General features: G+C 49.2%; 1 protein-coding gene across 4 annotated transcripts; it reads right to left on the bottom strand.

Moving 5' to 3' along the window:
- Nucleotides 1-163: 163 nt before the first annotated feature.
- BID (BH3 interacting domain death agonist) lies at nt 164-22875 on the bottom strand. 4 transcript variants are annotated; one of them, XM_075440847.1, is made up of 7 exons: nt 22791-22875; nt 9740-9852; nt 8222-8290; nt 6019-6220; nt 4567-4712; nt 2196-2399; nt 164-1169 (listed from the first exon to the last, which is right to left on the bottom strand). In XM_075440847.1, exons 3-7 carry the CDS (start codon nt 8228-8230, stop codon nt 1158-1160), a joined length of 573 nt encoding a protein of 190 aa, XP_075296962.1. In that variant the 5' UTR covers nt 8231-8290; nt 9740-9852; nt 22791-22875; the 3' UTR covers nt 164-1157. The 4 variants fall into 4 exon arrangements, with proteins under 4 accessions (XP_075296962.1, XP_075296983.1, XP_075296970.1 ...); XM_075440868.1 differs by having other exon boundaries at nt 6028-6220; XM_075440855.1 differs by having other exon boundaries at nt 9740-9849; nt 22791-22864.
- Nucleotides 22876-24088: the final 1213 nt, after the last annotated feature.

Below are 24088 nucleotides of genomic sequence, written 5' to 3'. Positions count from 1 at the left end.
AAGGTAGTTTTAGTCTTGTGAGATTTGCATATGTAAGGTGCAAGGCCAGGACCAAGCATCTCTGTTGCTGCCAGCTGCATCGTAAGCAGTAGTAAATTAGGGGAAAGCCATGAGAACTTGCACAAAAAAAACTGACAACACTGAGAAAAAAAAAAGAGCCAGGTGGAAATTAAAATTGTCATAACAGACAATTTTATTTAAGTTAAAAAAACAACAAAATATTTACATCATTTCAAAACTTCTGAGGCAGCTGGATCACAGGTGAAGCCTTTGCCACCTTGTGTGTGATTACAGGTACGCAGCAAACAACCTGAGTGCGAATTTGTTGAACCTGAGATGTGGTGGCAGTACACTCGTAAGAGATGCCAGGTATTCTTCCCCATCCAAGGCTGATGCCTTCTTTCTCTTCATAGCAAGATATCCTAAAGCTAAACGCTTTTCCTCAAGCATATCCAGGTTGTGTTCCCTGAAAGAACTTGTCCTGTACCTGCCCCTGCCCTCTTTATTACAGTTTCTCATTCAGCGTTATTTGTCGAGCAAGCACAGGTTTACGGTGATTGATTGATACTCGCGCATCTTTACTTCAGCCTTCCCTGGCCCAACACCCCTGCCTCCTTTAGGGTCATTTCCTCGTGCTGCCAGCTCCCCTCTAAGACAGATCCCATTTCCCACCCCCCTTGGTGATCTGTGCTGATCAACTGCCCATTCTACAGCCTGAGGCCTTCCTGGGAACAGCAAACACTCCACATGGCTCAGCTGCAGCACGAGGAGCAGGGCTGGCAAGAGATTAACTACAGCGAAATGCTACAGCTGATGAGAAAGAAAAAAAATACTGAGAGGGCAGGTGCTGTGCCCACAGCATTTCCCTGGAGGCACAAACCAGGGTCTGCAAAGTCCGCTACTGCTAAAAAGAGAAAAAAAGACAAAAATATTGTAAAATGAGAGCGGGCAAGCACTACTCCCTACAGGTACTGGCAGAGCTGGCACGCAGCTCACGCTACCATCATTGCTGTGCTACTCTACAAAAGCCTATCTACGAAGCTCTGCCTTCCCTTCCACAGCTGCATCTCAGAAGAGTGGAAAAAGTGATTTGAATACACAAAGAAAAGCAGGGCGTCTTCCCAAGCCCACGCTCTCCGTACAGAGGGCTGGCGAGCTCACCCACGCAGCTGGAGGGAGAGAAACAGAACCGGCATTAACAGCAGCCGCGACAGCCAGCCCTGCGCCTGCCTGGCCGGGGAGCCCAGCAGCACCGGGCCTCACCTCTGCCACCGCCACCCCACGGCCGCCCTTTCCGCGCTGCTGGCGGGCAGCGAGCGGGGGAACAGCCTGGGACAGCGGCAGGTGCCCACCTCCGTCCCCCTGCCAATGCCCCTCCACGGGGTGGGCGCGCAGCCATGGGCCCCGCAGCCCTTCGCCCGCCCTCGCTGCGCCGTGCCGTCAGCAGCAGCTCTCCCACAGCAGCCCCAGGGCCAGGCGCTCACGGTAGTGACCGGTTCTGCAGCAACTGAGCAGCCCCCTGAGCCAAGCGGGGCCACGGGGAGGGCAGCGCCGAGTGACACAAACACACACCGGGGGGTTTCTTCCTCTCCCCTCCCCTGACAGGTTCTCACTGAAGCTGGGGTCAGATGCCCTGGCCTCGACCCTGGCTTGACTGCTAGCTGTTCAGCCTCCCCCCCACGCCGCAGCTCCAGCAGAGAACAAAAACAGAGCTGCCCTTTCCCAGTTGACCACTTCTCATTGTTCCTTCGCTGGTGCTGTTTCTCAGGGCAATTCCTTTCCCTTTCCAGTTCTGTCAAGCTCCGGGGAGCCCAGGACGGTAAGAGCAGAGACCTCAGGCCCAAGGCCCTTGGGAAGTACAGCCACTGGAGCTCAGGTCAGGCTTTCCTTCCCTGAGGGCATGATTAACCCATCTTATCAGCACAGCTCCCTGAAGAGACTGAGGAGCAATCACATATCTCTCTCTGCCCTGCGGGCTAAAGGCCCTCTGTCCACCGGCTGCTGTGAGAGTAGGGCAAGCAGAAGCCGTGAGGTGTTCCCCTCCAGCCTCCCTCCCTCAGCCCATCAGCCTTCGGAGCTCCCCAGGGACTGACTGGCCTTCCCTTCCGGCCAGACCTCCAAAGCGCTACAGGGAACGCAGCAGACCACGGGCAGCTCAGAGCCAGGGCTAACCCGCGCTGTCTGACGGCACTCACCATTCTGACGATGTAGTTGTGGAGCTGCTGGCTGATGTAGCTCACAGTGGTGCTGAAGACACGCTGTAGAAGGGAAGGCATCGTATTCGCAATTTTTTTAGTCAAGACCATTGCTAGCACCAACATGGCCTTCTCCCGTTCCATGTCCGAGGGGATGGCTCGTGCAAGCCCTTCCACTGCCTCCGACATGCGCCGCGTTATCTCCTGTATGGAGAGGAGAGAGGGATCTCAGTGCAACAGCTGTGGGAGAAAGGGGTCTTGGCAAAGCCTTCTGGCACGCCGCTGGTAACCGATCTGGTTCCAACACCCCACGGGATGCTGCTCCTCTTCCTCCTGGGCACGGCAGCCTGCCTGTTCCACACCCCGGGTGGCAATAAGGATGGACCATCGCTGAGCTCAGCTGCTCACCCGAGACAAAAGAAAAGGGAGACAACACACGTACCACTGGAAAATTTAGATAGCGCCTTACACACTCAGGGTGCAACCCCCTGCCCCCCGCTTCCCCAAGGTCTGCACCCAGCCTGCCAAGTCCTGAGATGACACAAGAACCCTGGAGCTCCTGGGAAAGGGCAACCCACCTTAAACACGGTGAAGACCACGGGTACAAGCTTAGGTGGGGACTGGCAAGAAGGCAAAGTGAGTTTCATAGAAAGACCTTTGTGTAGGGAGGAGGTAGAGAAGGTGTCCAAGCATGGAACAAACACTGCCTTGCTCCCAAGATCAGCAGCCAATCAGTTTTCCCAAGAGAGACAATGTGCATGTGCACACGCTAAGCTACACAACATGAAAAAGCAAGGTCCACCTGGTCAGAAGTTAGGTTTATCTCAGCCTTATTGAAGACTGAAAGGTTAGGCATTAAATTTCAACTTCTTCATCAATGACCTGGATGAAGGGACAGAGTGTACCCTCAGCAAGTTTGCTGATGACACAAAACTGGGAGGAGTGGCAGATACACCAGAAGGGCTGGAGAGTTGAGCAGAGAGGAACCTGATGAAGTTCAGCCAGGGAAAGTGCAGGGTCCTGCAACTGGGGAGGAACAACCCCATGCACCAGTACAGGCTTGGGGCAGACCTGCTGGAGAGCAGCTCTGTGGAGAGGGACCTGGGCGTCCTGGTGGACGACAGGTTAACCATGAGCCAGCAGTGTGCCCTGGTTGTCAAGAAGGCCAATGGCATCCTGGGGTGCATGAGGAGGAATGTGGCCAGCAGGTCGAGGGAGGTTCTCATCCCCTTCTACACTGCCCTAGTGAGGCCCCATCTGGAGTACTGTGTCCAGTTCTGGGCTCCCCAGTTCAAGAAAGATGAGGAGCTACTGGAGAGAGTCCAGCGGAGGGCTACGAGGATGAGGAGGGGACTGGAGCATCTCTCCTACGAGGAGAGGCTGAGGGAGCTGGGCTTGTTCAGCCTGAAGAAGAGAAGGCTGCGAGGGGACCTTATAAATGCTTATAAATATCTGCAGAGTGGGTGTCAGGGGGATGGGGCCAAACTCTTTTCAGTGGTGCCCAGCAACAGGACAAGGGGCAATGGGCACAAACTGAAGCACAGGAAGTTCCGTCTGAACACGAGGAAGAACTTCTTCCCTCTGAGGGTGACGGAGCCCTGGAACAGGCTGCCCAGGGAGGCTGTGGAGTCTCCTTCTCTGGAGATATTCAAGACCCGCCTGGACAAGGTCCTGTGCAGCCTGCTGTAGGTGACCCTGCTTCGGCAGGGGGGTTGGACTAGATGATCTCCAGAGGTTCCTACCATTCTCTGATTCGGTGATATTTGAAGCCCTGAAAAACTTAACTGGGTGAAGAACAAGACAGCAGGAGAGGGGAATGGTCAGACTTTGCTGGAATAGGTCTGTGCAGGCGACAAACCCTAGCAGAAAAAACCCACACCACAAAAAATCCGAAAAAGATTATCTGAAATTAAATCCCACCTTTTCACCTTTTCAGCAAGAAGGTGGACACTCAAAAGACAGCATTAACTTGTAGAGCTTAGGAAACTTCCTCACAGGCAAAGAAGCCAAACAAGCCACAAAGCCACAGTTATCCTGAAGACCCCAAGAAGGCGCTGTGGAAGCAGACTGCAGCTCTGCATCCAGACATGTCTGAAAGTCAGTCCTTCTCCACAACTACCTCAATTTCACCATCCAGAAAGGAGATAAGCCCAAGGAACCCAATTTGCAGGGCAACAGCTGCAACAGGATACAGCACCACCTCTATCAAATCCTCAAAGGTAAGTGTTTGGGATGAATTTTAAGATTACAGTAATTAAAGCAGCAAACTGGCAAAGATACAGATGTTGCAAGCTTGCTGCTTCAAGGTCACAGCAGGAAGGACGCACAACATTTAAAAAAGGAACTGCCAGTCAGGCTGCTTTTCACTCACCTCTCCAGACAGATTCTCATTCAGAAAGTGCTGCACTAGATCATTTACTACTCTTGCTTTGATTTCTTTATCAAACTGGTCTCCAATCTCAGCAAGCTGAGCAGCAATGATGCGGATAACTTCTTCATTCACCTCAGGGTCAAACACTGCCAACACACAGAGCAGGATTTAGTTCACAGGCTGTAGTCAGACTAGGTAAGCTGCCCACAGCATTTTGCCCCCCTCCATTAATGACCTCCTTTCCACCCACCCCCGAGCACTGTGCCTTCACGACAGCGATACACACTACAACTCCCTTGTGTGCACTGGACTCATTTACCAGAGACAGTATGCAAACAGGGGTTTTTTGTCTGTGGTTTAGGTAAAGTACAGCCTCACCCTGTCCAAAAAACACTACAGGGGAGGTCAGAACATCTCCAACCCAAATTTGTACAGGACAGCTACGGCCAACACCCTGCCTAGAGATGGCAAGTGGGAGAGTGTGCATGATTTTACCAAGTGACCACTGTCAGGGCTGGTCTCTTAAGTACCATCTAAAATATAGCATCTCATAGAATCATAGAATGGTTTGGGTTGGAAGGGACCTTTAAAGCCCATCTAGTCCAACCCCCCTGCAATAAGCAAGGACATCCATCACTAGATCGCGCCGCTCAGCCCCCTGTCCAACCTGACCTTGAATGTTCCCAGGGATGGGGCATCCACCACCACTCTGGGCAACCTGTGCCAGTGTTTCACCACCCTCATTGTAAAAAAATTTCTTCCTTATATCCAGTCTGAATCTGCCCTCCTTTAGTTTAAAACCGTTACCCCTTGTCCTATCTCCTTTTGGCAAAGCTTCCCACTGTCACTTGGGACATGACACCTATGCAAATTTGTATGAGGGAGGGCTACTGAGTGTGGCAGTTCCTCCTCACCCTGCTTAGGTTGAGGTCGATGCGCCAGCTGACACATGCCGGGCAAGGGGCAGCAGCCATTCTGCAGATGGCTAGTGAAGCAGGAACGGCACCAGAAACTCTTTGAGGGACAGTTTCCACCACACTGGTAGAGCAGAAAAGGATTCACTCAGTACCAGAACAAGAGTTGTTCCAAAATCGTAGCTCAAGTACTGATACTCCCCAAGGAGCAGTATGAGGCCTAACTGAACTGCTTAATCACACCCCTTGAGAACAGCAATCATTAGTACCCACTTTGTGACCCTTGTCTGATGTGCTGCAGACAAAACCCCAGGGTGACAAGTGCTCTAGAAGTCCATGGGGAGACAAAGCGCTAAGCACTAGCCATCCTATCCCAAGCCTTAAAATCCCAACCGACATCACCACCAACAGCCACGCTGAAGTTCCTCAATGGAGAAAGCATTACTCCTCTGAAACAGAGCAGCAGCAAAGATGGGAAAAGGGGAAAGAAAAACACGGCCTTCCAAGAGGCACACAGGACGGGGAAAAGAGCGCTCACCTAGCTCACCATTCTGCATGTGGCCGCTTCGATTGCCGTCGGTCTGAAGTTCCACCTCATCATCATAGTAGCAGCTGCCTTTCAGGAAAGACAGAGTCCCAAGGCTTTGCAGAGAATGCAGTTGCTCTCTGAACTTACAGTCAGAGGAGACCTCCAGGAAGGTGTACAGCAGCGCACGCTCCATCTGAACAGACCCATTGATCTTAAACACAAGAAAATCACCGTTCAGCCCATGTCTAGGAAAAGTCCCACTCAAAAGGTCTACGCACATGCTGTTTCCCAACCCTGAACACATTTTTCTGGCCTCCTTTGGGCATCCTGAGTAGCATTAGCCATGGAGTCCACAAGACTTCAGCAAATGCATGCTAACTCCTGGATGTGTACCCACACAGAACTGTCTGACGGTGAATGACAGATGGCTCTGTTCTTACAAACCAGCGATGGAAGAGTCAGCTCACCTTCACGTTTCCAGCTGTGGCAATGACAGAAACCCTGCTCAGAGCTCCTCTTTTGAAACAGATGCATACTCGGCACAAACGACCCACATTTCCCTGTTCAGACATCTGTCTCTGGAAGCTTTTTACCCCTGTATTTGGGAATTGAGCATTCTAGGTCCTGTGCAGCAGCTCCCCATTTAAATGTAATCAGAGCATAGCAGTAACAATGTGGGAAACAGAGATAACAGACAGCATAAGCCTGCAAAAAACCCCCAACGTTCACATTTCTTCCCCTTCTTCAAAGGGATCTTGACTAGCTCCACAATTAACCTGTTCAGCTCCCTGTAGAGAGCCAAGCAGCTGCTTGCAAGGACAGTGAGATGGCAGATCACTGGTGTTTGGTATCACCTACACTGGCACATTCACCCCCAGTAAACAGGCACACGCTGCCTCCACAGCCGCCCACCCTGCCGCCCTCACGCAAGGCAGCGCTGAGCGCCCAAGTTAGTCAAGTGGAGGAAGCCCATGAGGCAGTCAGATGGGCGGGAGCAAGAGGTCCCACTGGAACACGGGGCCTCTAACCAACTAAGGCCTCTCTAGAAAACCCGGAGACGGCCCAATAATTTTAGTTAAGCAGCTAAGAGAGCAGGATGCTGTGTCAGCACAGAAATAAGCTGAGAAAAAAATCCTTACTCTGGTATGCAGACTGTGTGCCTATAACGTAAGAAACTGCTCAGGCTTAATTGTAGCTAGGGAGAAGAATGAATGCTGAAGTAGAATGGTTTGTCTTGCCAACTGCACAGGGTAATCAATATGCAACCACAATGAACCTGATAATTGAAAGGGAGTTTCATGTACCTTCTGAGGAGTGGAACCTTGCAAGGCCACCTGTACCTACATAACCATATGAGTAATATCACACAGGATCCATATTGCCAAGGCAACAGTAGCAAAATTGGGATAAATGCATAAAAAGTAATTAAGGACAGGCTGTTTACTTGAGAGGAGACCGAGCAGAGAAAGCGAGGAACAAAGACAACAACAAGGAGAGTCCAGAAATGGAAACAAATGGAAAATAAGGTATATGATCAGTCAAAGACCAAGAGAAGGCACATGTTCCATGATCTGAGCATGGATGTTTACAGACAGCAGTGAAGCTCAGCTGGCGACCCAAGCTCACTGGGACGCCAGCGGCGATCCCCTTGAACAACGCACTGGAGCAGTCATCAGGTTTATATTCAAAAGGCTCGTGGGAGGGCAGAGCAAAGAGGGTTATAATTGCACCCTAACGCTAGGTGGGGTTTGGAGGATGATAAACATTTCAATAGCAGTTTAATGTCATTAATAAGATTTAAGCATGATAAATAGTAGCTTCATAATTGTGACTAATATTGCACAAAAAAATGCAATAAATTGATCCCAGTGGTGTGTGTATGGACTTGATTTATTAGTTTTAGTAGTTTGTAGCTTAATAAACATGGTAGTCTCTTAAATAACTACATCTCCAGCCTGCAGTTTAAAGGGGAGTGTCACACTGTGAGGTAATGAGGGAGCAGCTTGCAAATTAAGTGATTCCATCCACTTTTTGTCTGTATTCATGATGGAGAGAACCAGTATTGAGGCCCCTACAGGAACTCTGAGGAAGACAAGAAGGACACGAGCCAGCACTTTTTGAGGCTTATCCCCTTTGAGGTGTCTCGGAACAAGTGCACAAGAGAGCGACTGGTCACTGTGAACCACTGACTTCAGTCACGTTTGAAACCAACCTGTTCCATGACGGATTCAGAGACAGAGCAGCTCTTGTCACCCTCTTCTTCAGACCGGAAGTCCTTGCCCTGCAAAACAGTGAGAAAAAAAAGGGTGAAAGGAAAAAAATTCCCGATAAACCCACGCCTTGCAGCAGTGCTCAGGGGTCTGGCCATACCTTGTAGAAAATGACCTTTCTAGCAATGCATATCCGTATTTCTGGAGAGGGCTGCCCATCACGCACTGACAGTCATAAAAAAAAGGCTGAGAAAACCACAACTGTCCTAGCAAGAAGGGCCCTATTCACGTGAGTGAGGGCCATGAAACTCCCTCCTGCAACAGAAGAGTGTAAGACAGTGGAGTGACATAACCTACAAATGGGGCTTTCAAGCCAAGAGGTGGTGCTGGAGAAGGGAGGGACAACCCTTCATAGTGCCAGAGGCTGGAACGGAAGGCAGTGTTATCACAGCAGAGTTCCTGAGCTCCTACTGAGAGCAGGTGAGCTGCTGGGGTCTGTGCGCACGGCAGCATATTCTGAAGTGAAACACCCAGCTGGCATGGCAGCACATCTGCAGGGCCTCGTGCACCTCCCCCATGCACCTACTCAGGCTTATTTCAATACTTTCCCAGCAAATACCTAGGGATGGGGAAGGCTGGACCACACATCAAAGGCTTTTCGCTACATGAGCACAACTCTGCTAAGCCTCCAGGGAGGTCTACGAGGAAGAAGGGACCCAGGTCACAAGCTCCTCCACCCCCAAGGTGCAAGCTCAGGGCTGACAGCCTGTCCTGTGGCTGGGCAGCGCCCAAGGGCAGAAGGGCGCAGGGAGGGCAGGGAGCATGGTGCAGAAGGTGGGCTGCCTCACCCATGAAAAGAGGGGAGCTGGTAAGAGCCCAGTGCAAGTGCCAGTAACACAAGACTACCTAGCAAACACCAGGATTTCTATCCTCCCTGCCTTGTTTGTGAACCTTGCATCTGCTGGCTTCGATGCAACAGCCCCACAACTGCACACAGAAGTCTCCAGTGCAGGCTGGCTCCCACTGTTGATTAGCAGGGCTGGGCTGAAAGTGGGCACTACCTTCCCACCAGGCCTTCTTCACCCAGGGCAGTAACTTGGCTGCTGCACAGGTACCTTCTAACCAAAAATGGGGTGAAAAGCACCAAGGAGCCCAAAGAGATCACCTGCTAACCATCAAAGACCTGGGCTAGTGATGAATGATCTTATTTCAAAGTAACAACCCCCTGTTTTAAATAACTAAGTGTGCTGGTGGAAAAGAGGGAGGAAGTGAAAGGGGAAGTGAATTCAAACTCTGAAGGAAACCACAGTAATAATTTCAAAAGATCATGAATTTCCCAACTTTTCAAAGGCTCTTAAAAGTCCCCAAGACCAAAACACAACCTCAGATATGTCTAAAACACACAATAGCCTACAGGCAGCATCTTCGGCATGAGTGCTTTTTTTCATTTAGTTGTCACGCCAGGCTCATAGCTTTGCCTTTTTCTCTGTTCCATTCAAATCCCTGCCGCTGCTACTCACCTCTGCCCTAAAAAGTGTGCTGGCTGGGGAGAATGCAGTCCTCTCTGTCCTCTTCTTTGGGACCTGACAGGGCTCTGGAACAGGTCAGGGGGACCCTTCTGGGCTTCACTCTGCTGGAGGAGAGACAGATCTTAAATCAGCTTGGAGAACTTTTGAGACAAAATCCCTGAGATTAAGAGGAAAATGGGGATTTTGCATTAAGTCTGTGGCAGAACCTTGGCTTTGTGCAAACTCCTCAGGAGTTCTCCACATCAGCAATGTTTCTGTAGGCTAGGCAAGGCCTCAACTTGCACATACTTTGTTTTTCTACATAGCATTTAGTTTCAATTCAAAGTAATTCAGCCCAAAGCCAAGGTGTTCATGTCACAACTAGTAAACAGTGGATATTCTCTGATACTAAGTCCTGCTGAGTCAAACACCACTTCCTGAACCATCACAGCTTAGACCACAGGAAGCCTGAAGTAGTACTGAGCCTCTGCAAGCCACATCCATCACAGCAACCTTCTCAGGCTCTAGCCTATGCCAAAAGCTTCATGTGGGACCACAGCATTTCTCTACAGCTGGTCAGATTAACCCATGCTGGCTGATTTGGGCTGGTAATAGCCTGCTGACTTTGTAACGCAAGTACATGCTGAACAAACTCTCCATCTTTCAAGGTGCAAGTTGCACCATCCTCCATTCACACCCCACTACACGCGCAGAGGGGCAGATGTTCTCCCACAGTTCTGGCAGAAGTGTGACGCAACACAAGCCACTACAGCTGCAAGTTGCACCCAGGTGGCCAGATGTGCTGGTGAAATTAGCTGAGTAGCACCAAAGAGATTTTTCGCTCGCCAAAACTTTACAGTGAAACTTCTTCCACACAAACCTAGCCAAAATGTGCTAAGGATGATCTACTGGTTTTTCACTGATGAGAATTCCGGAGGCTGGGTTGAGCACAGTCAGATGGCGATGAACAGATTAAGTAAAACATCAGCCTGCAGAGGGACCAACCTAATCTTTCTTACAGCAAGAGGATGGAACAGAAGTCAAGACACTTCCTCAAGTGGCTCTGCCACATCTTTCCAAATAAAGCTCATAGCGTGGCTTTAAAATACAAATTCCCTACAGTTTTTGTCACATGATTTCACACTGCCAGGAAAGTCATTTGGTTTGGTCCCAACACTCATAGAAGAGGCAACCAAAAAGAAACACACTATCGTCTTTTCCCGCTTCCTGATTTAAAAGAGGAGGCACAGACCACTCCAGTCCAAGAAGGAGAAGAGGCACACTGCTTCATTCCCAAAGCAGAAAACACAAGGCAAACAAAAAGATCCAGATCTATTCTGGGCATGCCCATACAGCTAGGCCCCGAAAGGCAAGGCACAGCCGCTTGGCACAAGGCTCTGCAAGGGCATTATCCACACCAGCTCACTACGCTGACTAGAAGTTGTAAGAGGAGCTTGAGCCTGACTGCCTGTGCACATTCCTCACACCAGTTCCTGGAAATGTGCAGGAAGGGTGCCTGGCTTTAGCTCTGCAGACCCAAATATTGTGTTTTGAAAGCACTTACGCTTTTCAAAAAGAGGCAGAAGCTTATGCGCTGGCTGTGGCAGGAAAGTCCTCCCTGGGTAACACCTGGCCAAGCACCTCAATGCAAACAGAAAGCAGCTGCACAGCCCCCACCCTGCCAGGGTACCTGCTGCACCCAAAGGGGTTAGTGGGTGCACAGGGGGAAAAGACCTGCCACGCATGGGGTTTCTTCCCTGTCCCTCACGGGATCATCTCGACTCTGTGTGAAGTGATACGTTCTGCAGGGCAAGTCCACAGAAACAGAGACATTACGAAATAAAAATCACCCATCACAGTTGCAGACGGCAAGTTTTTCTGCTCCTGTACATGAGCAGAGATAAGAACTGCCACAAAGACAAAAAAGAAAGAAGGAGAAAAAAAACCCACCACGCTCCAAAGTGCTTACATGGCAAAAAATTAAGACAAGGAGGCTTGAAGACATCATTTCATGAACTCTTCCCCGAATCAATGAATCGCCACCCAGGCAGTGAAATCCCCTGAGGGCTTCCAGCCCCTAGCTGATAAAGTTCTGCTTGGGTGGTCAAATGCACACCTGAGAACAGGAAAGAGGATTTCTCTCACACCACAAAATGACTCTCTACTACAATACAGGACCAATTATATATATGTAATTAGTATTTCAGTTGACTAGTCATTCCAGAAACCTCAAGTTTTGGGTAACTACTTTGAATCAATGCAAGGGGTTTGGACAGTCATAAAGGCCCTCCTGAGAAGCCAAATTCATTAATGGAATCTCCAAAAAAGTAAAGTTTTTAATCATTGAGACTTTGGAATCCTGGTAGTTTTAGATTCAGATTAAGACATTTTCTGGTGGATGGGAAAAATTACCTTATATTGGATGAAAAAAATCTTTAGTTGGAGAATGAGAAGAAACTAGAGAGTTAAAATAGATCATTTGCCAAGGCTGCTTTACGGCTGTTGAAAGTCTTGGAATTAATTTTATGGAGTATGATTTTTTTTAAATTGAAATAGCAATTAATTTTAATACTTTATTCCTTTTCACACTTTCAATTCACTCATTACACAAGCAAGGTTCATGTGTGAACCACTGCCTCTGAGAAATCGCTAGATGCCTTGAAGCATTCAACAGAGAACACTACAACCAGGTTTTTGGATCAGGGTCTTTCCATCTTAGAAAAAAACATGGAGGGGCTATTTTAAATACAAGTTTAGGACCCTTGAATCAGCTCTGAAGAGTCAGTGCGTGGCACGTCCATTCCACCTCAACACTGTGTTGGGATGCAGGACTGTGGAGAGGCGTATGTTAAGTAAACATAGTTACAGTCAGAGTAGCACATCCACCAGCCGCTTGTCAGTGCGGAACGGCAGACCTCATTTCCCCCACACACATGCCAGTTTTCGTAAGAGAGAATTCTGTGGATGCCTGCCCCAAAGCAGGTCTCCAAGGCTTCCCTCGAGGCAATCACAACCCTTTAGAAAAGGCTGAATATATCCCGAGGGATGGTACATACTGCTCTCCTCCAGCAACACCGGTCCTTCAGGGCTGGTGTCCCATCTTCTGTTTCTCCCTCTCATCCCCAAGTCATATTAGCCTTTGAATCTTAGAAGCTGTCCCCAGCTGCAGCCCGCTGATGAGGGGTGGCAACACTACAGTCAACAGCAGGCAGGGCCAGAGTCCCCTCTCTGACTCTAGACTTTAAGGAGAGACAGCACTGCAAGTTTTCAGGGTGGAAAAGAGGGAGAGGCGGGACTGCAAGACAGTTTGCACTCCATGGCTCTCTTTCACACCCATCTCTCCTACATCACTGAACCACCTCTTGCAGTTCTGGTAGAAATAAGCCAAGGGAAAAGCCTCGTTCCACTGTATATTCTCCCACAGCCCTTACTGGTGGTACCATGCCATCTTGGGAGAAGAGGCAGCACTGGCCATAGTTGTGCTGGAGAGAGACCAAACTAGGTCCTCCCTGCCATACCATTGCCACATACTACGTATTTCAAGAGCAAACACTGCAAGCACACATTTTATCTCCCCAGGCGAGTAGCTACACATGGAAACAGTACAGCTGCAAAGCTTGCAAGGTTTCACCCGCTTTAAAACCAGCATGGGGTTCTGCTGTAGCTCCAGGCACTGCAAGCATGTCATCAGCAGCACTCCGCATGGCAGCAAGAATCAGCCAGCAGCTTACCTGTTAGTGGGAGCTCTCAATAGCTCTCAGGGCTGCCATAAGCAGGACTAGGTCCCAGAATCCCTACAGCAACAGTGCCAAGACACCCTATAAATCAGCTTTTTTCCCTTCTTCACACTTTTGTTGCACCTTCAAGACAGCTCAGAAAAGAATCCACCCCACGAATAATGGCTCTGCTTACCATCGCTTTCCCTCAGATCCTTCTCCACTCCTCACACCTCAGCCTGGGAGTTACTGTTCTCAGCTCTATCAGACAGTGGCTGGTTATGAAAACATATCCTTCCAGCGCAGAGCCACATGCCTGTAGGACTGACTCCTTTAACAACTTGTCTGGATTCCGAGACACGTCCCATACAAACACCTGGACAGACATGCTATCAGTCAATAGACCTGTTGTGCGAGTTGTCAAAACACTTATCTTTATACCTCACATTTGAGTTAGAGGTGAATTAAAGTCTTCCAGCAGAAACCACAATAAAACATCAGTCACTGACAAGGAAAAAACTTCCAACCTGTGCACTGCTTTCTCTGCCTGGCAGCTGAAAGATAAGAACTTTATTTTTGGCAGTCAGGATGACATCATTGTTGGAACAAATGAAGCGGTGCCTATTTGTCCCTTCCTGGACCTGTTGGCTCTTTACCTGTCTTGCAGGCAAACATTTCTTTGTTGAGCCGCAGACCTTTTTATAGAACAAGGCATCATTTTACAGGTGGGCAAACAGAGGTGCTTGATGATGTGACCTGACATGTTCAATCCACATATCAAGCCATAACCACTCTCAGCGTCTTCCTGAAAACTTGCCACAGGCACAACTGCTTTACGTAACCAGCCATTACTAGAAAGTCAGGAAGAGAAACAGCGCCGCAGACTCACAGAGTTCCTTATTTGAGGATACTCTAAGCTGTGCCAGACGGCTGTCCGTAGCACTTCAAGTCGCGACAAGGTAAGCAAATAGCACATCATACAGCCCAGAGTCCCCAGAGGAATTTCCATCACCCTGCCACACTCAATTTCTAGCCCGTAAGCCCAACAGGAATGGAACAGCCCAGCTAGCAGCAGATACCAGTTTCTCCTCCTGTTTCTCTGGCCTAGGAAGAAGCCTGCCTACTTCCACAGCAGCTGCACGTGCACTTCAGACTTTGCAAGCAGAGAGAGAAAAACAACAGCAAAAGGGAAGATAACTTCCTATTTATTCATCTCAGCATTTTTTTGCAGATCAAGCTATCATAGCCACAGAAAACCTGTTCCCATCACTATTCAGCCTGCAAAGGACATGCCAGCCTGTAACAGTGCTTTGAAGGTCCCAAGATTTTGCCTCATCCAAGGCCCACAGTTCTCCTGAAGTAGAATTTGACTTTAGGCTACAGAAAGAAAAGCAAAGGGGGGGGGGGGGGGGGAGAGGATATTGCAATAGTGAAGAATGGGCTGAACAAGCCCCTTTGTGCATCTGTGAATACACATACACGTGCTACTGTGAAACCAAAGTGATGGTTTGGTACCATCTGGTTAATAACAAAGCTATCAGCTTGAGTTTCTCAGGCCTATCCCCACCATAGGGAACACAGCTTCCAAACCACAGGCATTTTCCATGCATTTGCTTCTGAGGGAGGATACAACGTCAATAGCTTCATTTTGGAAGTGGCAATCACAAGCCATGGGCAGGATACTTTGAGTTGCCAGCAGTTCTGTGGCCCAGTGCTAGACGGACCCCATGCCCCACTCACTTGTGATTTATTTGCTAAGCTTTTAGCAAAGATACCCTAGCTGTCAGGAACCACTAGGCTGCTTGAATCCAGCCCTCCCTGCTACTCTCAAGCATGACTGCTGATTGCTTCAGGCTGTCAGCTTTTGTTTCCCTTCCTTTCGGCTTCACATTGCATCCTCATTTACAAAGTGAATAATGGCAGTACCAATTACTCCAGCAGCGACAAAATAAAGCAGTTTGCTGGTAACACCTTTGATGCAAAACCACATTGAAACACACCGAATACTTCCTGCTCCTAACAGTTTCAGTGTATATTTATCTTCCAGCATTCAGTGGCACTGAAACTCTAAATGGAACACAAAGACTCGACACCAATGGATGCTTGTCTGACTACCTCCTTCACTGGGGCATCTTTACCTTGGCTTCTTCATGTACAGAGTGAACATCTCAGCCTGGACACCAAGTACTCTCAGCTGTGTATTTTGACTTAGAAATACATTGCACAGTTTATCTGACAGAGCTTTAATTCTCTTTTTGAAAGAAAAACTTTATCAGAGACAATTCTAAAAAGAAGGTTTCGATTGGCCTCTTTATTACAGATACATTTTGGCTCCCCAAGGTCTGCTGCTGTTTCACATTATTCTTCATGACATCATGAATTGTAGCAATCTTCCAGTTATCAGGGCAGTACTTTGACTTCTTAGGAGGAAAAACATCCAACTTCCTCATCAACCTTTATTTTCACTTGGTGCAGAATGCTCTGTTGCCCAGCCCATGTGCAGCACGTCAATGAATAAGAAGTAACACTGCCATATTACTAACAGTCTGAAAAAAAAAAGTAGGCAGGAACTTTGATTACTGTGGTTTCTCTATCAGATCAGCAACAGAGGCAGCATGACAACACTGTTCAGTATTCTTCAGAAGCCAGCCTGCAGATGCAGCTGGGCTGAAATTGAGTCAGCAGAAAGCCTGCAGCTCGAAATGCCCCAAAGCTTGGAGCGGGATTTGGATTCAGCTAGCTAGAGCTGGACCTAAATGCAATTTGCACACCCCCATATTTTGGGTGTGGTCACACCTAAGAGCAAGGGGCAAGATCTGGATCTCGACTGCCACAGTGCAGGTGGTTTACTGGATCTTCGCCAAGAGCTAAGCCAACCGACCTTAGTTCTTGCCCTCTGGCGCTGAGCAAAGTAACTCCAGTCAGGTAAGCCCGCCCTGCATTTTGCCTCCTCATAAACGTTAAGAAAATACTTCTACCTTTTCTAAGGACCTGGGAGGAGGAAACAGAGCAAACCCCGAAGAGGAGCCACCATCACCCTCACAAGACTGCTGGTCTTTACCAGGTTAGCTTCGTGTCAGCCCAGCAGCTGCAACACAACCCTGCAGTAATGCCACAGGGCATATTCAAGGTGTTCTTACTGTTTGCCTCTTGGAAATGACTGAAAACCAGGAAAGACTGAGGAATCACAATTCCAGTCTTTTGACATTACAAAGGAAGGACAAACAGACTGAGAGCAGAGAGCTCCTCAGTAATGTTGGTAAGTGGTAGGCACTGGAACAAACTTCAGCCATCGCTGGTGATGTGCAAGTGACAGTGTCAAGTGAGAGAAATGCAAGACTTGATTCCAGGTTTAGAAGATGCCCTTGCTGGGGCGTCAGCACTGGACACCTGCACTCTGGCATGCTTTTACAGTTCAGCAGCAACAAAGTGCTCGGTCCTTGGAGCAGAGAGAACAGCCTCTCCTATCACTTGGCAATAGTGCCTCTGACAGATGTAGCTGCCACTCGGACAAGAACTGCCAACCAAAAGAAAGTGGGACTGGACACACTAACGTCTTGCCACCTAGAGGACCAGAATATCCCCCTCATTTTAACACTTGTACTGCTGTTACCACGTGCCAGCATCGTCCATTAGTCAGAAAATCAGGAATGCCACTTCATACTGCAAATTAGATGTATTTCACAGCTGATACCAACAGTAAAGAGGAATGTGAATCTGTCTTTCCTTTGCCTGACTGGCAAGTTAGGTAAGAAAAGTAGGAAAATGATCATAAATAATAATAATAAAAAAAAAAAAAATCAAAGAGATGGCTGTATGGACACAGGTGGTCACTAACAGGAGCATGCTCTCTGCCTTTTGTTATCTTCAGGCCATATGACTAGACAAGAACTCCTCTTCTAGACTCGTAAGTACCAGGAGTATCTGCACTGCTTTAAAAAAAAAAAAAAACAAAAAAACCCAACAACAAAAAAAAAACCAAAAAAAGAAGCTATAAAGATGCTCACAATGTGAAAGTTTAAATACTGTATCAGCGTGGGTCATTGGAGAATGCACGTCCAAGGAGCAATGCATCCTAAGAGAACCTGATCAAGGCTCCCTGCTTAGTCAAACCAAGTATACCGATGAAACAGCCAGGATGGCACTCGCAGAGCTACCAAGTAACAGTTCAGAGCACAGGACAATGTACTTTCAAGAGGATTTTTACAGATTAGCTGGTACTCCCCAGACAATTTAGGAGCCTGTTAACATTATCAGACTTGGAACATTCACTATAAAGAAAAGACAGAAAGCATTTATAGAAAAAGGGTACAAAGACAAATCTTCTCAGCTGCATGCTTATCTGCTCCAAAAGCATACGCAACCCCGCCTCAATATTTCACAGCTTCTCTAGAACATGAAAATGAATTTTAAATGGGCTTCCTTCTTCCTAAGCGTATCTTCTTTCAAAGAAATGCAGCAGGAGCCATTTGGAAACTGTGACAGCAGAACTGCAGAACAGTTGCCCACAGGAGCACACCATTTCCTACTGCCGAGGCAAACCTGTGCAGTTATCTGTGCAGTCATGGGAGATGCCTCAGCATGCTGCATCAATCTTCCACTCGACACTGCTCCAGGCTCTCCAGCTGTAGGTCTATGAACAGTGAAAAAGTTTTGATTTTACCAGGAGAGAACTGTGCATGAAATAATGCAAACCATTTCACTTTCAGTTTTAGCTTAGGAGGAAATACGGATTAACGTTGAATCCCAGGAAGTGAACACAAAACCAAAATACAGCAACTAGCTGATCTAAGCAGATTTGTTTTGCATGGCCGCTAATCTAAGGGTGTAACAATTACATCAAACTACCAGGAGATACACTGACCAAGGAGTTCATTTTCTCCTTCAAAGGAGATGAAAGAAACAGCCCAATACGTCAGAGAGATAGGGGCATTGCCCACTCACCATGAACCACAGCAAGGGCATACTAGAAACTGACCAAAGATCACAGTGTTTTATCAGAAAATACAGCAGGTTCATGGGCACTTAAACAAAAAACTCAACATCCACGTGTGCAATAACTGCACACCCAGTCCAACTCCCCTGCTCATCCCTTCAGTGAAGGTGAATAAAAGCTCCGAGATTTTAAGGGAAAGCGGTGAGCAAAATACTGGGGTAGGAGGATTTTAAAGCCCCAGTGACACTGTCCCCTCTTGTAAGCAAGGGCAGCATTCTAAGGACGTGTTGGGGTGTACAGCCCTTTCCTCCTGTTCACAAGCCAGGACAGCCCAACTGACGGGCACAAACTGAAGCACAGGAAGTTCCGTCTGAACATGAGGAAGAACTTCTTCCCTCTGAGGGTGACGGAGCACTGGAACAGGCTTGCCCAGGGAGATTGTGGAGTCTCCTTCTCTGGAGATATTCAAGCCCCACCTGGACAAGATCCTGTGTAGCCTGCTGTAGGTGACCCTGCTTCAGCAGGGGGGTTGGACTGGATGACCCACAGAGGTCCCTTCCAACCCCGAACATTCTGTGATTCTATGTGATTCTGTGAAGCCCACCACGGCCAGGAAGCGCTCTGTCACCCCCACGCAGTGCCATATTGGTGCAAAGAGGTAGGAAAGCCAGCAGACTGGGTCAAGAACAGAAGTTACTAAGCGCCCAAAGCAGTTCTAACAGTGCTCTAAGCCATGGGGCTACTGAAGAATTCCTAGAGCAGCTGCTGCAAAGAAGGGTGAGAAAGAGACATCACCACACCACTATGCTCCACGCTTCAGCAATTGTTTCAAAAAAATCATGTAGGAAGCAATGCGTGCCATCTCATCAAGGTATAAGGAGGTGTCTAACACACACCACCAGCAGCTAGAGAGTCCTGTTCACCTCCCAGTACAGCAGAGATAACAGCAGGATGTCAGGACGCGGTTCGCTACAGACATCTGGTACAAATCAAGGCAATGGCAGCAGCTGAACAGACCGCTTTCAAACACAAAGCATGAGATCTCTGTGTGACTCATAACATTTCTTTTCCACATTTTACTCCTCCTTTCCCTACCCTTCTTCTCTGGTCTGGGTCAAAACATCAGACTCGTAAAATCTTTGGGGAAGGGACCAACCGTATGCATTCTGCAATCATTACTGATGTGTTGCAGCGGAAGCTGAACCCACCCCCCCGCAACCCTCTCTAACCCCAAGATAAGCCACCCAAAACTAACAGGGGACCAGACTTCAAGTAGGAGTTTCGCACCTTTGGCCAAGCCCAGCCATGAGTCCCACTCCTTAATTAGAAATATTGGTGTGTGCTTGGCTTTGTGCAGCACACAAATATGATGGTAATTCCAGCCCCAAACACTTCATAATCTGACATAGACAAAAAGCCACAGCATGCTAAGAGAAAATAGGGGGAAGCCACTTCGCAAAGAAATATCATCAGATCAGCTAGTAAATTCTGCTCTTTCACTAGCTGAGGAACTGCTAACTGGTGGAAATGGAACCTGCTCATCTCCACTTAAGTCCCCTCAGTAGAGAACTGTACATCAGGCCCATTCCCCTACTGCTTGCTCGTTCATTCCCAGCAGCCACGGGAGCTGCTCCTCCACAGTTTCACCAGCAGCCTTTGCACCAACCACATCAACCTGTTAACAGTTTTTAGGTCCCTAGTCCCCGATTCAATAGGACAAAAGGGAAGCGATAACGCCTAAGCACCAGGCCACTCCAGGAAGGTCTCCAGAGGTGGCAGTTGCTAGATTTATTTGCCTACCTGCTTCCAGATTAAACATTTCCCTTCTATTACTGGAGGGGGGAGGATAAATAGATTTGATCTGCCAGCTCCTCAGACTCCTGCCAAGTGTGGATGGCTCCTGTCATCCTCTTACACAAGAAAAACACAATATACAGAAACAACACGGCATCGCTGATGGCACGTGAATGCTCAGTGGATACATGCACCCCACCACCCCACCCCCCCGCCTTCCCTAATGATGTATCACAGCTCTCAGCTTTGGGAGCTAACAAATTGAAAGCCACCCTGAGCACCTTTGCAAGGCCCTCACATTATCCAACAGTCTAATGTCCTGGTGCTGGGTACAAGCACACCTAATTCCCAGGAACAGAGACTCCAGGTTAGCACTGGTGGAGCGCAGCACACAGTTCTGCTGACGAGGCATAGTGAGAAACCAAGCTGAACTCACCGTCTCAGCTGTACTAGCACCAGCTGGGCTAATCTGGCTGTAAGAAGTTGGGAGAACTGGAACCCAACAAAACCACCTAACCAAAACTCAGTCTTATTTTTATTTCCTAAATTCAGCAGATGTCACCAAATGCAAACAAGAATGAGCAGCCAAATAGAAAGCTAGATTTTCACACCAACCTTTCTTAGTACAGGGCAGCCTACCCAGAAGATAACCAATCAGGTACTACATTCTGCACGTACACCGTGGAAGTTTTTTGCCTCAGCTCGTCCCTAAACACTACCAATCAGTTACTTGTAAAGACAGACAAGAGACCTGTAAGAGAAGACAAGAAAATGGGAAGGGACAGGTTGCAGAAATTCAAGCAAGTGACAAAATGCTAAAAAGCTTCTTTCTATCCAGCGCATTCCCCCACTGTTTTTGCATAATGCCATCGGTGCAGAGAGATCACAAGAGTAGGTGTTGCTAAGCTTTACCCTAAATAAGACTGAACAACAGCATAAAACTTGTTATATAAAGAAGTCGCCAAGGAGAGGAATAAACCACACAAAAAAAAACTCCCTTCTTTTTAATTAATACCTTTTAAGATGTCACACTTCCACAGGCAGGTGAAAACAGAGTTTCAGTCTGACAAGTGACAAAACGTTACAACTATCAGTCTTCCCCACAAGTGGACTTTTACAAAAAGTCCTTAACCAAAAAAAAACAAACCATAACCAAAACCTTAAAAAGAATTTCCTGTTGGGGAACCACCTTGCTCCTTCCTCCACCAAACACTTTAAGCATTTTGAAAAGATAACGAAACAAGTATCCTACAACAAGATTTTGGCCCAGATACCCCAAGAAACATCCAGTAGAGCTGCCATCCTCTTGTGAAATAAGCCTGGACCTTCTGGATGAGGACTTCAGTGATTTAAACAACTCTGAGGCCCTATACTTTTTTTATTATTATTATTTAATTAAAGCCACAAAATATTGTGCTGTAAAAAAGTAGACACAAACCCTACAGCCCCACCAGTTTCAGAGCCACTGTTACTCCAAGGCCGAGACCATCACCTGACCACAAGCATTAGAGCAACACCTTTCTAAGGAACAGGACCTGCTCGCTCAGCTCCTTCCTGCTTCGCAGGCTACCCGGCTTCCTGCTCCAGCCTTCCGACAGCCACTCCGAACCCAACGTCGCCGCTGGGTCACAGGGACACGCGTGCTGCTCGCGGGAAACAAAGAGGCAGCCAAGGCGCTCACCACCTCAGCGGGCGGCCACAGACACCTACAGCTCTGCGGAGGGCGAGGAGGCTAGAGAAGGCACGCACTGAACTGACTCACCTGGACGAGCCGCCACGTTTTCCTACAAGTTATAAAGCTATTATTAGAAATCCTTTTTTGCCTTCCTTTCTTGCCGTGGCTGCCGCTCCCACATCCCTCTGTGGCTGGAAAGCTGAGGCAAGCATCAGCCCCTCTGGAGCTGCCGCTACAGGATTAACTCCTTACTCTCCCCCTGCCCAGAAAACATCCCTCCAGTCTGAAAACTCTCACCAGAGACCGACACGCCCGACTTTACCGAGCAGGACAAGCGGAGAGAACGCTTTTTACGGTTTACGAGACACCATCCAAGCAGAAGGGAGGACGGCCTGCAACAGAAACGGAGAAAAGCGAGCAGAGAGCGACTGGATTACGGCGGGGGGCAGGAGACGACGGCCGGAGTCAGCAATAGAGTGGCGGGCCAGAGCGGCGGGGATGAAGAGAGGGGCAGCCACCGGCACAGCACGGAGAGCAGGAAAAAACTAAACGGAAAAATGAGTGAACCGCTGCAGAGCAAGGCTGGGTTCAGCAGGCAAAGAGAGCACGGGGGTACTGCAGGGAGGCAGAGGAGTTTCCAGCATCGATGAGGGAAGGCAGTAAACCGCAGGCAGCCCTCCTCAGGGCCGCTGCCCGCTCTCCTCAGCCGGCCGACCGAGCAGCTATCGGCGGGCCAGGCCCCAGGGCTCCCCCGGCCGCCCGGGAGCCAGCGGGCCCATCCCATCCCGCCCCGCCAGGCCCCGCGGCCGCCAGCTCCCCGCCACCGCCGGCGCCCCCTCCCGAGGCGGCTCCCCTCTCCGCTCCGCTCTGCCCTCCCCCGGGCGAGCTAGCAGGGTCCCTCCCTTCCCGGAGCGCCCCGTCCCCGCCGCGGTCGGTACTCACTCGGGCTGGAGCGCGGCTCGGCGGGCCCGGCAGCTCGCGCTTCCTCCTCCCCTGCCGCTATTTGAGCGGCCCCAAGCCCCGCCCCCTGCCCCCTCAGCGGGGCGGGCGGGAAAGCGCGGCACACGCGCCGCCCGACGGGGCCAACGGCGCCGGCTGCGCGGGGCGGGGCGGTGAGGCGAGGTGAGGCGGCGGCGGGGGTGCTGGCGAGGCCGCCGTCCGGGGCTTTCCCCGGCGGGGTGATGGCGGAGCGGCGCGCCAGGCCGGAGGGGAAGGCGGTGTCGGCTCCTCCCGGCGCTCCCTCAGGGGAGCCCGCCGCAGGTACGGCAGCGCGGGGGTGAAGCGGCCCCGCTGGCGGCAGGTCCGTGCTGGAGCTCGGACGGGTTCCCACCTTGTGCTGCTTGGCCTAAATCTCCTCGTGTCCCACCGCTAACCGCTTACAACCCCGCCAAATAAATTTAACTTTTCATCTAGTGTAGCTTTATGGGTTTAACATAGTTCAGCTTGAACTAATTCTTACTTCATGCAGCCGTACAGTTTCAACACAGTTTTGGTTAAAGCAATGCTTACTGTGTATTTAATGCAGGTTTCCTGTCGTGCTCGCTCTTCTTCCTGAGGTGTGGAGTCACGGTACCGCTTTCAGCCTTTGTTTGGCTCCGCAGCCCACATGCAGGGCGTTTAACCAGGAAGGGGCTGATCACACAGCGCTTTCCGAAGTTCCTAGGATTCTGCAAAACGAAGACCAAACCAGTTCTGATTCGGGTTTGAGTCATGTGCCGGCCAACCCAGAGCACGGCTTCCCGCCGGGAATCATGTAGGGGAGAAAAGTGACATGTAAGTATCTGCCGGCTTTTGTAAACTCCAAGGAACCGAAGAGAAGTTTCTGTTTTTTCAAACTGTTCAGCTTGGTCTTGGAAAGTCAGCACTGCTGGCCCAAGGCAGGCAAAACTCATACTCTCTCTTCCTTCTGCCCGAAGTGTATGTATTTCTTTTGAAAATTTCTTTTATTTCTGGTATCTGAGTAGTATGCATTATTTTATATATGTGTGTAGAAGATTTTAATAATAAAAAAGAGATGTGATCTTATCTTTTGCTTACAGGAAACCACGTGATTCCTGTGTATGAGACATTCAGAAAAGCACCACATACTCAGCAGGTTTGGAAATACTCATTTATCCACTCCCTTGCTGTCCACGGGTATTTACACTGTTGCAAAGATGCCAAAGGGAAGTGGTACTTCTTCTGGAGCTTGGTTTGGACAGTTTGTTTTTTTGTGGTTTTGTTTGTTTGGGTTTTTTTTC

Source organism: Opisthocomus hoazin, chromosome 1, assembly GCF_030867145.1.
Source record: "Opisthocomus hoazin isolate bOpiHoa1 chromosome 1, bOpiHoa1.hap1, whole genome shotgun sequence".
NCBI lineage: Eukaryota > Metazoa > Chordata > Aves > Opisthocomiformes > Opisthocomidae > Opisthocomus > Opisthocomus hoazin.
Note: the sequence above shows the minus strand (reverse complement) of the source record. Positions and strands in the feature narration are given on the sequence as shown.

Excerpts from the sequence above, each read along its gene's own strand:
- BID (XM_075440847.1), bottom strand. Across the intron at positions 4,713-6,018 it reads CATGCAGAATGGTGAGCTAG|TGTTTGACCCTGAGGTGAAT; the intron begins GTGAGCGCTCTT and ends GTGTGTTGGCAG. Across the intron at positions 2,400-4,566 it reads ATGAGAATCTGTCTGGAGAG|GAGATAACGCGGCGCATGTC; the intron begins GTGAGTGAAAAG and ends CTCTCCATACAG.